Source organism: Pteronotus mesoamericanus, unplaced genomic scaffold (genome assembly GCF_021234165.1).
Source record: "Pteronotus mesoamericanus isolate MK-2021 breed Mesoamerican mustached bat unplaced genomic scaffold, CSHL_Meso_final scaffold_54, whole genome shotgun sequence".
NCBI lineage: Eukaryota > Metazoa > Chordata > Mammalia > Chiroptera > Mormoopidae > Pteronotus > Pteronotus mesoamericanus.
The window spans coordinates 17,262,630-17,275,980 of NW_026555321.1; the positions used below are offsets into that span (position 1 = coordinate 17,262,630).

At 42.3% G+C, this 13,351-nt stretch overlaps 1 protein-coding gene across 2 annotated transcripts in view; it reads right to left on the reverse strand.

The window, feature by feature from the left end:
- Window positions 1–1,673: 1,673 nt before the first annotated feature.
- PLCL2 (phospholipase C like 2) overlaps window positions 1,674–13,351 on the reverse strand; it is a 158,187-nt gene continuing 146,509 nt past the window's right edge. The window contains exon 6 of one of the 2 annotated variants that reach the window (XM_054595503.1): window positions 1,674–2,539. In XM_054595503.1, coding sequence (XP_054451478.1) covers window positions 2,360–2,539 — 180 coding nt within the window. In that variant the 3' untranslated portion in view covers window positions 1,674–2,359. The remainder of the gene's footprint in view (window positions 2,540–13,351) is intronic. The other variant, XM_054595504.1, reaches the window with a different exon arrangement.

The window sequence follows — 13,351 nt, forward strand, 5'->3', positions numbered from 1 at the left end:
TTCCCCACCTCCCCCTTTCTGTTTCAGAAATGTTACGCCAGCAGGAAGCCAGCATGTTAGCCCACTGTCAACCACAACTTACAAACTCAGGAGCAGGTGTCTCACTTTTGTTTGATCAGTGGGGTTTATAATAAGGCCCCTTACAGGTTCAAACCAGAGTGGGCCAGTCAGTCCTTTGCAAGAGAAAACTGTTTACAAAGTTTTCTTTGCAATGCTGTTTACAACATTGGCCCTTGCCCTTTTGATGAATGTTTCCATTTCCATTTGAATGGAAAAGAGAGAACAGCTCAATTAGCCGTACATGCATGTTCTGCTGATGTGGGTCATCATCTTGAAGAATGGGACAGGATCTAGACAAACTGGGGAAATACTGCAGTTCTGCGTCTCTATATTCCATCACTTGCCTTATTTTCTTTGAAGAGATGGATCAAAGAGGTTTGGGTTTTTTTAAGTGAGGAAAAGTGGACCCTGGGCTATGTCCAGTGCCAACACTGCTCCCTAACGGACTTTGAGCCATCAGGCAAGGCATTGTATTGTTCCTGTCTGCAACTTGTGCATCTGAAAAGGTGTCAGGTAAAATGATGTTGTAGACTCCAGTTCTAGTCACTGATTCTAAGCCTGGTGCCCAAACAGCAAACAACATGTGACTTGCTCTGAGTCATTCAAGTCATGTAAGGAGACAATGCCTGCCATGACTACATAAATGCAGCAATTGTTTCAATCTCATTATATGTTAAAAGTTATTTTTTTATGATTTCTGGATTTTCACTTTAAATTAGATATTACTTGCAGTCAAGTTCAAGGATGGCTGACAATAATCTACGTTACATATTCCTTTATTCCTCCACCTATAAAACCACTTTTAATTCTTTGTTATTTTATATTCTCGTTTTTCCCTATGTGGAATTCATTTCAGAGCTAAGAGCCTAAGCCACTGACTGGCTGCTTGTTAGCTGGGATGTGCAGGGAACTGTACTATTGTTCAAATAACAGATAGGTTTAATTTTCTGTCTGTAAATAAGGAGTCGTCTTTGGAGATGCATGCCTTAACCTATGCACATTAGAATGCGGATGACAAGACTGAGCAAAGGAATTGGTTTTTTTAAGAGGATATTTAGGAGTCCGGGCAGAAATAAATATGTCAGCCTGAGCATCTCCCCAAGTCTGAGGAAGTTAAGTTGAAAGTCATGTACACATATCTGCCCACATACGTGAATTGCTGAAAAGAAAATGGACTAATCGAAAGGGGCCGTTGGAGATTTAGATATCTTTTACTCTTCCAAAATTTGAGAGCAGTTTTGGTTTGGGAGAAACACTAGTTAGGCTGCAGTGTTTCGTATCTTTTCAAAAATTGCACAAAGTTCCACTAATTTGGAAAATAAAAGCTTGGATTAAACTCAGCCGGCCTTATGAGAGCTTCATCTTCTCTAGCCTTTAAAGTACTGTTTGCACTATTTCAAGGCGCACTTCACTGCAAACTGAGAAGCGGAAAGGGGTGTCTCAGTGCACTTTATAGTTAGCTGCCATTGTGTAAAGCTGTGAACCACCTTAATAAAAGCTGAAGTGTCAAGCCAGACAAAACGGTTTACCAAGTAATTGGTTACTCTTAAGAGCAGAATATCTTGAAAGAAAAATCTTAAAAGTCAAAATTTCATTAAATGCATGTACTGCTATTGGAGAAATATCATAAAACATCTTTTTAATGTAACACTACTTCATACAATGAAAAACTATTTACAATGTGCTGCTTCCAAATTGGCTGCTTTTACATCATATATATTATACCCAGCACGTGTCTTCAGCTGGGGAGCTTCAGTCCGATTGCACGTTCTCCTTGTATTCGATGGCTCTCCAAGGTCCCTGGGGATTCAGGGGATCTGTCCCCTTACATTCTCCATAGTAATTATGGCTCAGCAGGCATGCCACCAAAATCATCTATAACCCAGAGACTCTGGCAATCACACATAAGTAAAATGTGCAGACTAGGTTTTTCTCCAATAAATACTAATTTGACAAAACAATCCATTTCCATCTTAAGAAAGTGTTTTCAGTTAGGAAAACATTTTTTTCTCAATGCAACTAGAGTGACTAGTCTGTTGTTCACACTAGAACTGAGTGATGATATCTTTGTATACAAATATAGCATACTTTGGCCAGGAATATAATTTCTTGTTAAAGAGTTTATTTTCCTTCACACGCCGGACTGCTACATACATTCACAGTTTTAATAGACTGTAATTAGCTATTCCAGTTGTGCTTTAAAATCCCAAATATTGTTTTCACTTGTGAGTGCAAAGTCCCATTTGACGGCCATTGGTCCTAGAGTCATAAACTCCAAAAGTGTCCCTAGGAAGCTCCCTCATTCTCCAGTTTCATCGTTTGCTTTTTCAGGTATGACCTCCAGGCTCCGGCGTGGCTTTTGAACGTCGGCATTTTCTGTCCCTGGTTTATTCAGTCCACATGAAACAGCAGCATAATGAATTTGTTTCAGGTTCTCCAAAGTCTCATTCTTAGCGTATTTTAAAAGATCTGCTTGTCCCTGTAAAAAAACATGCGATGAAACATGTTAGATATGACACGACACTGTTACAGTTTGACAACACAGGTCGTCCGCTGAAATTGAAATACCTCCAAGGGGGCATGTGTATTTCTTATTGTCATGGCATCACAATAGGTCAATTTAATAAAAAATGAGTTTGTTTTCCCAGTTTTCAAGACCATACTCCAAGGGTATGCTGCCTTGTCAGTCCATTTATAAATCTGAACAGGGGTGTGTGTGTGTATCATTCCCATCTACCCTGGTAAAAATTACATTTCCACTAATTACTCGGCCAATCTTCGTTTTTTCCTTTTATGGTTTGCTTTTCATAAAACAAACGTATTTCATTCGGAAATATGTATAAACTCACAGAAGATGCAAATATAGTGTAGAGAGGTCTTGTGTACCCAAACACGCCCCAATGCTTACATGTTATATCTATAGTACATTATCCAAACCAGGGACCGACACCAGTTCAATGCATGTGTATAGTTCTGCATCACTTCATCCCACGTGTGGATTCATGTAAGCACCACTGAAGTCAACACTCAGAGCTAAGCCATCACCACAAAGATCTCCCTGCACTATGATCCACAGCCACACCACCCATCCTCACCCCTCCACCATCCCTAGCCCTCGACAACCACTGATCTAGGGCTGGGGAGCTAACTTGTATATCTTAAGGTACTTAGCAGCATCCCTGGCCTTGACCCACTAGCAACTAGCAGTAACCGCTCAGTTGAGACAACTGAAATGTCTACAGAAGTTGTCAAATGTCCCCTGGGGGGTGAAACTGCCCATAGAGCCAATGGTTTCAAGATTATTGAGTAGAAGAGATGATGTGGTGTAAATTGCTCCATCGTTATACATTCCAACATTCCTACTTTGGTTTTTTTTTTGTTTTTCCTTCCTATATTTAATCTACTTCCCACCAACAGTTCTACTATTATCTTTCCTTCTTTCTTATTCTCTTTGCTCCCTATTTTCCCCCCTTTTCTTAGGCTCTAAATTTATTATATTATCTTGTGATTCCTCTGTAGTTTGACTTTTTCTTTGCCATACTTATATTCTTAGTACCCTTCTTTCTCCCGCTGTTTTTTTATTTTTTTGAACTGCATCCCCATTAAAGCACTCCTGTACAAGCCGGGGTCACCCACGGAGGGTGACAGGTAAGGATCCATGCTGGCAGGCAGCTGGACTATAATCGAATCTCAGTCACTAGTGAGACTAAATTGCAATGCACTTTAAGTCACCATGAGGTGGGAATCCAAAGAATGGCTTGCTGTTTGCCACTTACTGTTCGTGACTCTCCTGCTTTGCAGAGACCTTTAATTAGTTACTATAAATAGATGTTCCATTACTTAGTTTAACTGAAGGAGCTTCATTTTTATTCAGTGGTACTAGTCACTGAACTCATATACTGCGGTTTTATAAGTAGTAACATCTTTGTATATAAATATACCATATTGTTCTTGGAATATAATTTCTTGTTAATGAGTTTATTTGTCTTCACATGTAGGATTGCTACATACATTTATGGTTAATAGACTGTAACTAGACAATAGTCCATTTGTGCTTTAGAATTCCAAATATTATTACTTTTAATTAATAAACTTCCTATTTTAGAGTAGTTCCAGGTTCTCAGCAAATTTGGGCAAAAAGCCCAAAAGAGTTCCCATCACCCTGTCCCCTCACAAGCACACCGTCCCCCACCTGCTGATGCCCTGCCCCCCAGTGCCACGTCTGTGACAGCCAATGAACTTACACTGTGATCCCATTATCACCCGTGGTCCATTGTTTACATCAGGGCTCGCATTGGGCGGTGTGCATCCCATGGGTCTGGACAAATGTACCCACCATTACAGTACCGTACAAAGTAGTTTCACTGCCCTAAAAATCCTCTGTTTCCACTTATTCCACCCGCCTGTCCCCCTCATCCCTGGCCACCACTGATCTTTTTACTAACTCAATAGTTTTGCCTTTGCCAGAGAGTCATATAGTTGGATTTACACAGCATGTAGCCTTTTCAGATTGGCTTCTTTCCAAATATGCATTTAAGTGTCCTCCATGTCTTTTATGTCTCAGGAGCTCATTTCTTTTCAGTGCTGAGGGAGATTCAGTGTCTGGATGTACCAGAGTTAATTCATCCATTCACCTGCTGAAGGACATCTTGGTTAAATCCAAGTTTTGGCACTTATGAATGAAGCTGCTATAAAATTCCACATGCAGGCTTGTTTGTGGACAGAAGTTTTCAATTTATGTTGGTATATACCAAAAGAAGAGGAACGGTGTATCATATGGTAAAAGTATGTTTAGTTTTGTAAGAAACTGCTGAACTGTCTTCCAAAGCGGCTGCACCATTTCACATTCCCGCCAGTGGGGAGGGAGAGTTCCTGTTGGCCCACACTCTCACCAGCGTGTGGTGGTGTCGCTGTTTTAGATTCTGGTCATTATAATAGGTATGTAATGGTATCTCATTTTTGTTTTAATTTGCAAATCTTCTTTAGCGAGGTGTCTGCTCAGGTATTTTAACTGTTTTAAAATTAGGTTGTTCATTTTCTTATTGTTGCATTTTGAATAACAGTCCTTTATCTGATATGTATTTTGCCGATATATTCCCCAAATCTGTGGCTTGTCTTTTTACTCCCTTGTCTTTTTCGGAGCAAAAGTGTTTCATTTTAATGAAGCCCAGCTTACGGATTTTTTTCATTCATCAATCATACATGTCTTTGGTGGTGTATCTAAAAAGTCATTGCCATCCCCAAGGTCATCCTAATTTTATCCTATGCTATCTTCTAGGAGTTTTATAATTTTGCATTTTACATTTAGGTATACAATCTGTTTTGAGTTAATTTTTGTGAAGGGTGGGAGTTCTGTGTCTGGATTCAATTTTTTTTTTTTTTGCCTTCGGATGTCCAGTTGTTTCAGCTCCATTTGTTGAAAAGTCTATTTTTGCTCCATTGTATTATCTTTGCTTCTTTGTCAGTGAGCGCTTGACCTCAGATGTGTGTGGACCTATTTCTGGGCTCTCTATTCTGTTCCATTGATGGAACAGAATTCATCAATTGGGATTGCATTGAGTCTATACATCAAGTTGGAAAGAAATGACATCTTGAAAATGTTGAGTCTTCTTATCCATAAACATAAACTGTTGCTCCATTTATTCATTTCTTCTTTGATACGTTGTATCCAAATTTTGTAGTTTTGCTTACATAGATCCATACATATTCTGTTAGATTTATACCTAAGTGTTTTGTTTTGGGGGAGTGCTAATATAAATGGTATTGTGTGTTTAATATCAAATTCCTCTCATTCTTTCCTGCTACTGTATATAGGAAAGTGATTGACTTTTTTACATTAACCTTGTATCCTGCAACCTTGCTGTAATAGCTTATTAATTTTGGGGGGATTGTCAAATTTTGGGGGGGATTTCTACATAGAGGAGTTTTTAATTTTGTCAATTTTGGGGGGAATTTCTGTATAGGTGATCATGCCATCTCTGAACAAAAAGTTTTATTTCTTTCTTACCAGTCAGTATACATTTTTTTCCTTTTCTTGTCTTACTGCATTAGCTAGGACTTCTAGTTTGATGCTGAAAAACAGAGGTGTCTGGAGATATCTTAGCCTTGTTCCAGATCTTAGTAGGAAAGTTTTGAGTTTCTCACCATTAAGTATGATGTTAGTAGTAAGTTTTTTTGTAGATGTTCTTTATCAAGTTGAGGAAGTTCTTCTCTATTCCTACTTTACTGAGAGTTTTTTCATGAATAAGTGTTGGATTTTGTCACTGAGATGATCATGATTTTTTTTTTTTAGCTTATTGATGTGGTAGATTATATTAACTGGTTTTTGATGTTCAACCAACTTTACATATGTGGTATAAATCTCATTTGATCATGGTATATAATTCTTTTTATACATTGTGGGTTCTATTAGTCAATATTTGCTTGAGGATTTTTGCATATATGTTCATAAGTGATACTTGTCTACAGTTCTCTTTTCTTAAGTCTTTGTCTGGTGTTGGCATTAGGGTAATGTTGGCCACATAGAGTGTATTAAGTTTTCCCTCTGCTTAATTTTCTGAAAGAGATTGTAGAGAATTTATATAATTTCTTCCTTAAATGTTTGGTAGAATTCATCAGGGAACCCATTGAGCTGGTGCTATCTGTTCTTAAAGGTTACTGGGTATTGATTCAATTTCTTTAATAGAGATAGGCCTAGTCAGATTGTCTGTCTCTTCTTGTGTGAGTTCCAGCAGACTGTGCCTTTCAAGGAATTGGTCCACTTCTTTGAGGTTATCAAAATTGTGGGCATTGAGTTGTTCATAATATTTTGTAGTTATCCTTTTAAAGCCCATTGGTTCTGCAGAGAACTCCTTTCTTTCATTTCTGAGCTTAGTAATTTGTGTCTTCTCTCTTTCCTCCCCTAGTTAGCCTGGCTAGAGGCTTACTGATTTTACTGATGTTTTCACAGAACCGGCTTTTTTTTTGTTTATTTTTTTCTATTAACTTCCTGTTTTGAGTTCCACTGATTTCTGTGCTAATATTTTTATTAGTAAAAATTTGTGGCTCTTTGTTCAAAATGCCTACTTGGCCTGTCCTCCTGGACTTAACACATCCCAAACTGAGTTCCCAACATCCACCCCCTCTCCCTATAACCCGCTCTTCCTAGGTTAGGCAACTTTGTTCTGGCAGTGACTCAGACCAAAAACCCCAGTATCATTTTTGACTCCTCTCATTTTTTTTGCACCCCTCTTTCTGCCTGTCAGCAGTTCCTATTGGCTCTGTCCCACAGACTAATAGACACAGGGAACAGACTAATGGTTGCCTGAGGGTAGAGGGACAGGGGGCTGGTGAAAAAGGCAAAGGGAGTTAGAAGTACCAATTGGTAGTTACAAAATACTCACCAGGACGTAAGGCACAGTATAGGGAATACAGTCAATAATACTGTCATAACTATGGATGTTGTCAGGTGGATACTGGAAATATTAGGAGGAACACTGTGTAAAGTCTAACCCCTATGCTGTGCACCTGAAACTAACATAAAATAATACTGAATGTAAATTGTAATTGGAAAATAAAATTAAAAAGAAGAATGTACACACACATTCTCCCCACTTCCTCCCACCCTCATTGCCACCACTGCAGCCTAAGCCACCATCCCCCTTCTCTGGACTTCTGACAACAGCCTTCCAACTGGTCGTCCTGCTTCTCCCTTTTCAGGAGGACAGCCAAGAGATCCAGTTCAAACACGGCGAGAACACGCCTCGCCCTCTGTGGCTCCCCAGGTAGCTCCGTGGGAGTCCGAGTCCTTTCCTGCAGCCCCGAGCGGTCCTTATCTCCCCTCTGCCACCCCACCCACACCTTGCAACTCAGCCTCTGATACACTGGGCTCCTGAATGTTCCCCACACAGCAGGTCCTCTTGGCCCAGCCTCAGGTCTGTGCCCTCACCGTTGCCTGAGTGAGGAACGCTCTTCCCCAGAAATGCACAACAGCTCGCTCTCTCACTTCCCGCAGGTCTTGACTCGGAGGAGCCCTTTTTGATGACAACCTTTCTAAAATTAGAACTCCTGCCTCCTGCTCAGAGCTCTCCTCACCCCTTCTCTTGCTTTCCCCAGAACACTTATCATCATCAGACATACTCTCCTGCCTTGTTTATCGCCCGTCCCTCCCATTACATGGGGACTCCATGAGGGCAGGGACTTGATGTCCTTAGGTCACTGATGAACCCTCCAAGACTAAAATGGCACCAGGTTCACAACGTACGCTCAGTAAACATGCTGAAGGGATATAATGAAGGTGTAAAAGTCTCTTTAGTTTTCATAGCTGCCTCCCAAACAATGTGTTTTCCCTTTTTCTCTGCACTTATATGTCTTACGAATAGGTATTTTATTTTATTTTTACATAAATGAAATCAAACAAACTGTGCTCTTCTTCAGTTTCCTTTTTGCTCACCAAAAACCATGTCTTGGCAATCTTTCCACGTCAGCATCTATAGACCCTCCACTGGATGACAGGGTGTTTAAAAAGAAAATCCCCAGATGATGTAAGATAATTAATGGGGTAACAGTAGAGTTCTTTATCTGGTTCTGACAAGTCACTATGGCATCCTGAACAAACCAGGCCTTTGGCCATTATCCAGATGAGGCACAAAGGACCTCTGAGGTGCCAGACCTGGGCTGGGGGAGCTGCCGAACTTTATCTTCATCACTTATTTTATTCTATGAACCTAAACGCATGTCTGGCATGTCTTAGAACTACGGTGTCTAGAGCGAGTAGAAAACAATTCTGAAAGAGGCAATGTTCGCAGTAGCGCTGTTCAGGGCACATTGCTTCAAAAGAGCACAGGCTATTTAAAACGCACTGCCCACCGACGTAGGGCGTCTGGCTTTGAAGACGCCTACGAAATGGGCTTTGCAGTGTTTTTAGTTGAGAAGCTCAACCCTAGTTGGTTTCACACATTCTGTGTTGAGTTTCATAACTTATTCTATTTGGTTTTCATCTTGAAAAGATGTATAACAACCTTAGGTCAAAATATTTAAGATTCTTAGTTACACTCAGAAAATAATCTTTGAAAGATAGAGCCATGGGCGGGGGATCCCAGCGGCTGCTGCTGAGGGTCTGGTGTGACCCTGCCCGTTCCGGCTCTGCCTATGGCCGACCTGGGACTGGATCAGAGGCTGGAGCAGCCAAGAAGGAAGGTTGGCAGATCCCCGGGGCCGGCACCGGTGCCCAGCCATGCTCGACACTGGGCTGATCAACAAACTTTCTGTCTGACCACAAAAGATGCCCTAGTTTTTAACATATTGAAAATGTTTCAAGGCACATCTGTTAGTACTACACACAGCTCTTGAATCCAAGATTAACAATCACAATTCATTGTTTTTATTCAGACCTACAGCTAAAACAATGGGGATTTTATACTTCAGTTAATTTTTTCAAAGCTTTTTTGGTCACACTATGTATAGAGAAAAATGGGCTTGCCTTCACTCTGAGGTCAGTGATCGAGGTTGACCACAAAGACTCCCCAGCCTCTGCCCCCAGCGCAGGCCATGGCCGCGTGGCTGAGAGCTACAGGGAACAAAGACTCCCCTGCCCTGCCCTGAGGGGAAGCAAGATGGAGGAGAGGACACACAGACCATTTTGGTTGTCTGGAGGAGGCACAGAAGTACTGGAATATTTTTTTTTTAAAAAAATGCAAATAGAAATGTAAGTTTTCAGTGTCTGGCTTGATCTCAGCACTTCTGGAGTCCATACTGACTTTTGAGTGTTTCTGGGGCCAAAGGCCCCAACACAAGAAGGTGCCCCTGGATGGTGGGGACTAGGCTGCTGCCTTGTGGCTTCTTTATCCACTCAGGGACATGGCGAGGGCCATGGCAGATTGTGGGTGCCGTCCCGGGCATCTTCTGCTCCCCAAGAGATGGGACTGACTCTGCGATAAAGAAAGAAGGAAGACACTGGGGAGCACCAAGGCCCAGAGGGAAGACGACTGCCACCAGAGTGGGCCTGCCACCACCTACATGCTGGGCCCTTGCTTAGCAATTTGACATGGGCATGTCCGTATCTCTTCCATCACCTTGCAAGTCTCCAAGGGGCCTTAGGTGCCCTCAGTGTCACTCTAAGTAAGACGGCGGCACACAGGTCTGGGGTTCCTCTGCTGTCTCTCACTTGAGCAGCTTCTGCAACCAGAGCCAGGGAATCAAACCTGTACAACCCCAAGACAGTTCCATTTATCTAGACGATTAATAGTAGGTGGTCATGCAGTACCTTTTAGTAAACATTTTGTGGTTAGTCACTGATTGAGGTGATGTGAGACTCATATAAACAGTGAATTTCAAGCCAGTATTTTATAAATATACAGAATTACAGGCTAAATGCCTCTTTCAAGAGTGCTATGGAAATCATTTAACATGTTACATTTCTTACAGCTACAATTCAAATTGGCACAGAAAGGCTGAGAATGTAACGATAGTCCTAAGTCTGAAACCACAGAACTTACTTTGTGCCCAAAATTAGATATGTGGTAATGCATACAATCAAAGCCTTCTGGAAAGAAGAGTTATCAATTATTGAGTGACTACTGTATGCCAGGCACTGTATTAAGCCCTGTACAAAGTTTATCTCATAAGACGTGCTTAATTCTGCAAGAGAGTGCAATTACCACCTGCACTTTAAAGATGAGGAAACTGCCCTGGCCAAGTGGCTCAGCTGGTTCAATCATCATCTTATACACCGAAAGGTTGTGGGTTCAATCCCCAGTCAGGGCATATACCTAGGTTTGTGGGTTTGGGGCATGAACTGGAGGCAACTGATCGATAGATTCTCTCTCTCTCTCTCTCACATAGATTTTTCTGTCTCTGTCTCTCTCCCTCCCTTCTTCTCTCTCTAAATCAACAAACACATCCTCAGGTTAGGATTTTAAAAAAATTAAAGATGAGGAAACTAAGTTCAGAGAGATAAAAGGCCTCACCCGAGGCAGAGTCTACCCAGCAAATCATGCTTACATAGCGCTTTCTCTCTGTGTGTTTCCGTTTCTCACATGTGACACTGGAAAGAAACTACGTGGAATATCCATCACACTTTGAACGTACTCAGCGCATTACCAACTATGCAGACACTTCACTCTTCTTGTAATTAAACACAGGAAGAGAAATACAGATTTCCAATTAGTACGTGTGGAGTGAGGATTGAGTCAAAAGAACGAATGGGCTGTGGGAGTCCCGGCGCTGCCGTCATTACACTCTGACAGCTCCCCGGGAGTGGCCCCGGGTGGCCAGCCAAGGCCGCGGCACATTCACGGGGTTAGGACAGGCTCCCAGCTCGGCCAGGCCTCCTTCCCACTGAAATCTCAATGAACCTTACATTTGACAAAGATCCCCAGTCATCGGCACCTAAAGCTAGAGCAACGGGGGAGGATGGCATGTGGTTTTCTCTAGGAGGTTAGATTTGCTTTGAAGGGTTCATTATTATTTCTGTCCCGTTGGCTTCCCCTGATGTTTCTTCACATGTCTGAAGGGAGAGAAATGGGAGTTGCAAATACACTCATCTCACTGAGCACCTAGGAAAGACTGCCTTCCCTCTCCCCTGCCTTCCACCCAAAGGGTTCAGGGGCGCTGACGAGGTGGAGGTGGGGTGCTGTGAGTGTGAAGAGCCCTGGGAACACCGCTCCTTACCCTTGATTTTTCTCTTAGTCCTAACACACATTCGATTGTGCAATGAACTGTCTTGATTAAGGGAGGCCAGCGGGCCGATCTGAAGGCTATGCTCATGCCTTAATTCTCCACCCATCCTCCTTTCTTTCCACCCAGTATTTGTGTAATTATTTCACCACATTTAGTTATTCCTCAGTTTAACCGTAGTTGCGCTCAAAGGTTTATACAAAAGTTAATAATTAAACATCCTAAATATAAGATTCAATTTAATTAAATTCAGAATGAATGCCTTTCTCCTCAGAAGCATTTCACGTTTCACTCCAGAAAGCTCGGGGGTGGGGATCGCGCCCCCAGGCAGCACTGGGGAGGAGCGCGCGTCTGAGCCGGACCGACTTCCACACGCGGCTCCGCGGCTCCAACAAACGAAGCCTGTGGGGCCTGCCCGCGGTTCAGTGCTGTGGTTTCTATCCCACAATGCTGCCTAAGTTCCCACAGTGACTATGTCTCCTGTGTCAGACCTGGCCATAGGAAGGGCTAATTTTCACGCTGGCCACAGGCAGGGCCCCTGCTGTGGGGAGGGGCCTCTCCTGGCACAGAGGTGGTTGCTCTGAGGCAGAAGTGGGGTGCGGGTTTCAGGAGCAGCTGTCAGAGCCCCCGATAGTGGGAGTGAGCCACGACCCAAGCATAGACAGTAGGAGGTCAAGAATGGGTTCCGGGCCGAGACCAGGGCCTGAGAGGAAGGGGGGCGCGTGGGATGCTGAGAGGAGCAGAGCCGGACTGGGAATGTCCCCGCAAACACTAGTAAAACCAGTGTTCGCACAAGCACTGCCTTCGCCCTATTAATCTTTCAAGCACATCTTTGCATAATCAAATGTTAGCTGAGGGATAGCAAATTCCACATTAGTGGGATCCAACTGTGTGAGGTTTTACTGTGTTTTAAATGCATCAGAAAGAACAGCCTGTCTAATGACAAACACTATTGCAGTTTGATTTTCTGAGCCATCTGAGGAGTTTTCACACACTACCTAGAGGAATGGCTTTTAGTCAATTACAGTTTTTCAGGAAAATAGGCAACATAATACATCACCTATAATAAATAATGTAACTAAAGGATATTAGCATCAATAAAGTAAATAATTTACACCTAGATCACCAAAGTAATTTTCTGAAAGGTAACAAATGTTAGGCTTCAGGTCATTGAGGTAAGCACTGTGCATCAAATAAAAACAAATAAAATCAGGATTAATGTCTTAACAGGTGCAAAATTTGTCTGGCTTAATTATTTATTTTTGGCATAAGTCTTACATGTCTAAAGAGAACAAGTCTCTAACTACATTCAGGGTTTAGTTTTTAGTCTTCTTCCGAGGGTGGAATGGCTCAGGACGGGGACAGGTGGCCTGGTAGCAATTCACCTGGAAAACATCTTGGGTTGTAACAGCTTCATTTAAGTCTGTGACTCAAGTGCTATACAATCCAACATAATGTTAGCCTATACTAACAGTAAGATGATTTTCAGACTATGAGCAAAATCATACCAAGGAGTCTCCCTCTGGGCTGGTGCCCAGGCTGCACCTAAAGTATGGGGATAATTCTGGTCACCCCAAAGAACACTGACACAGCAGAGCCTTCAGGAGGCCCAGGGGCCAGAGGGCAGGGAACCAGA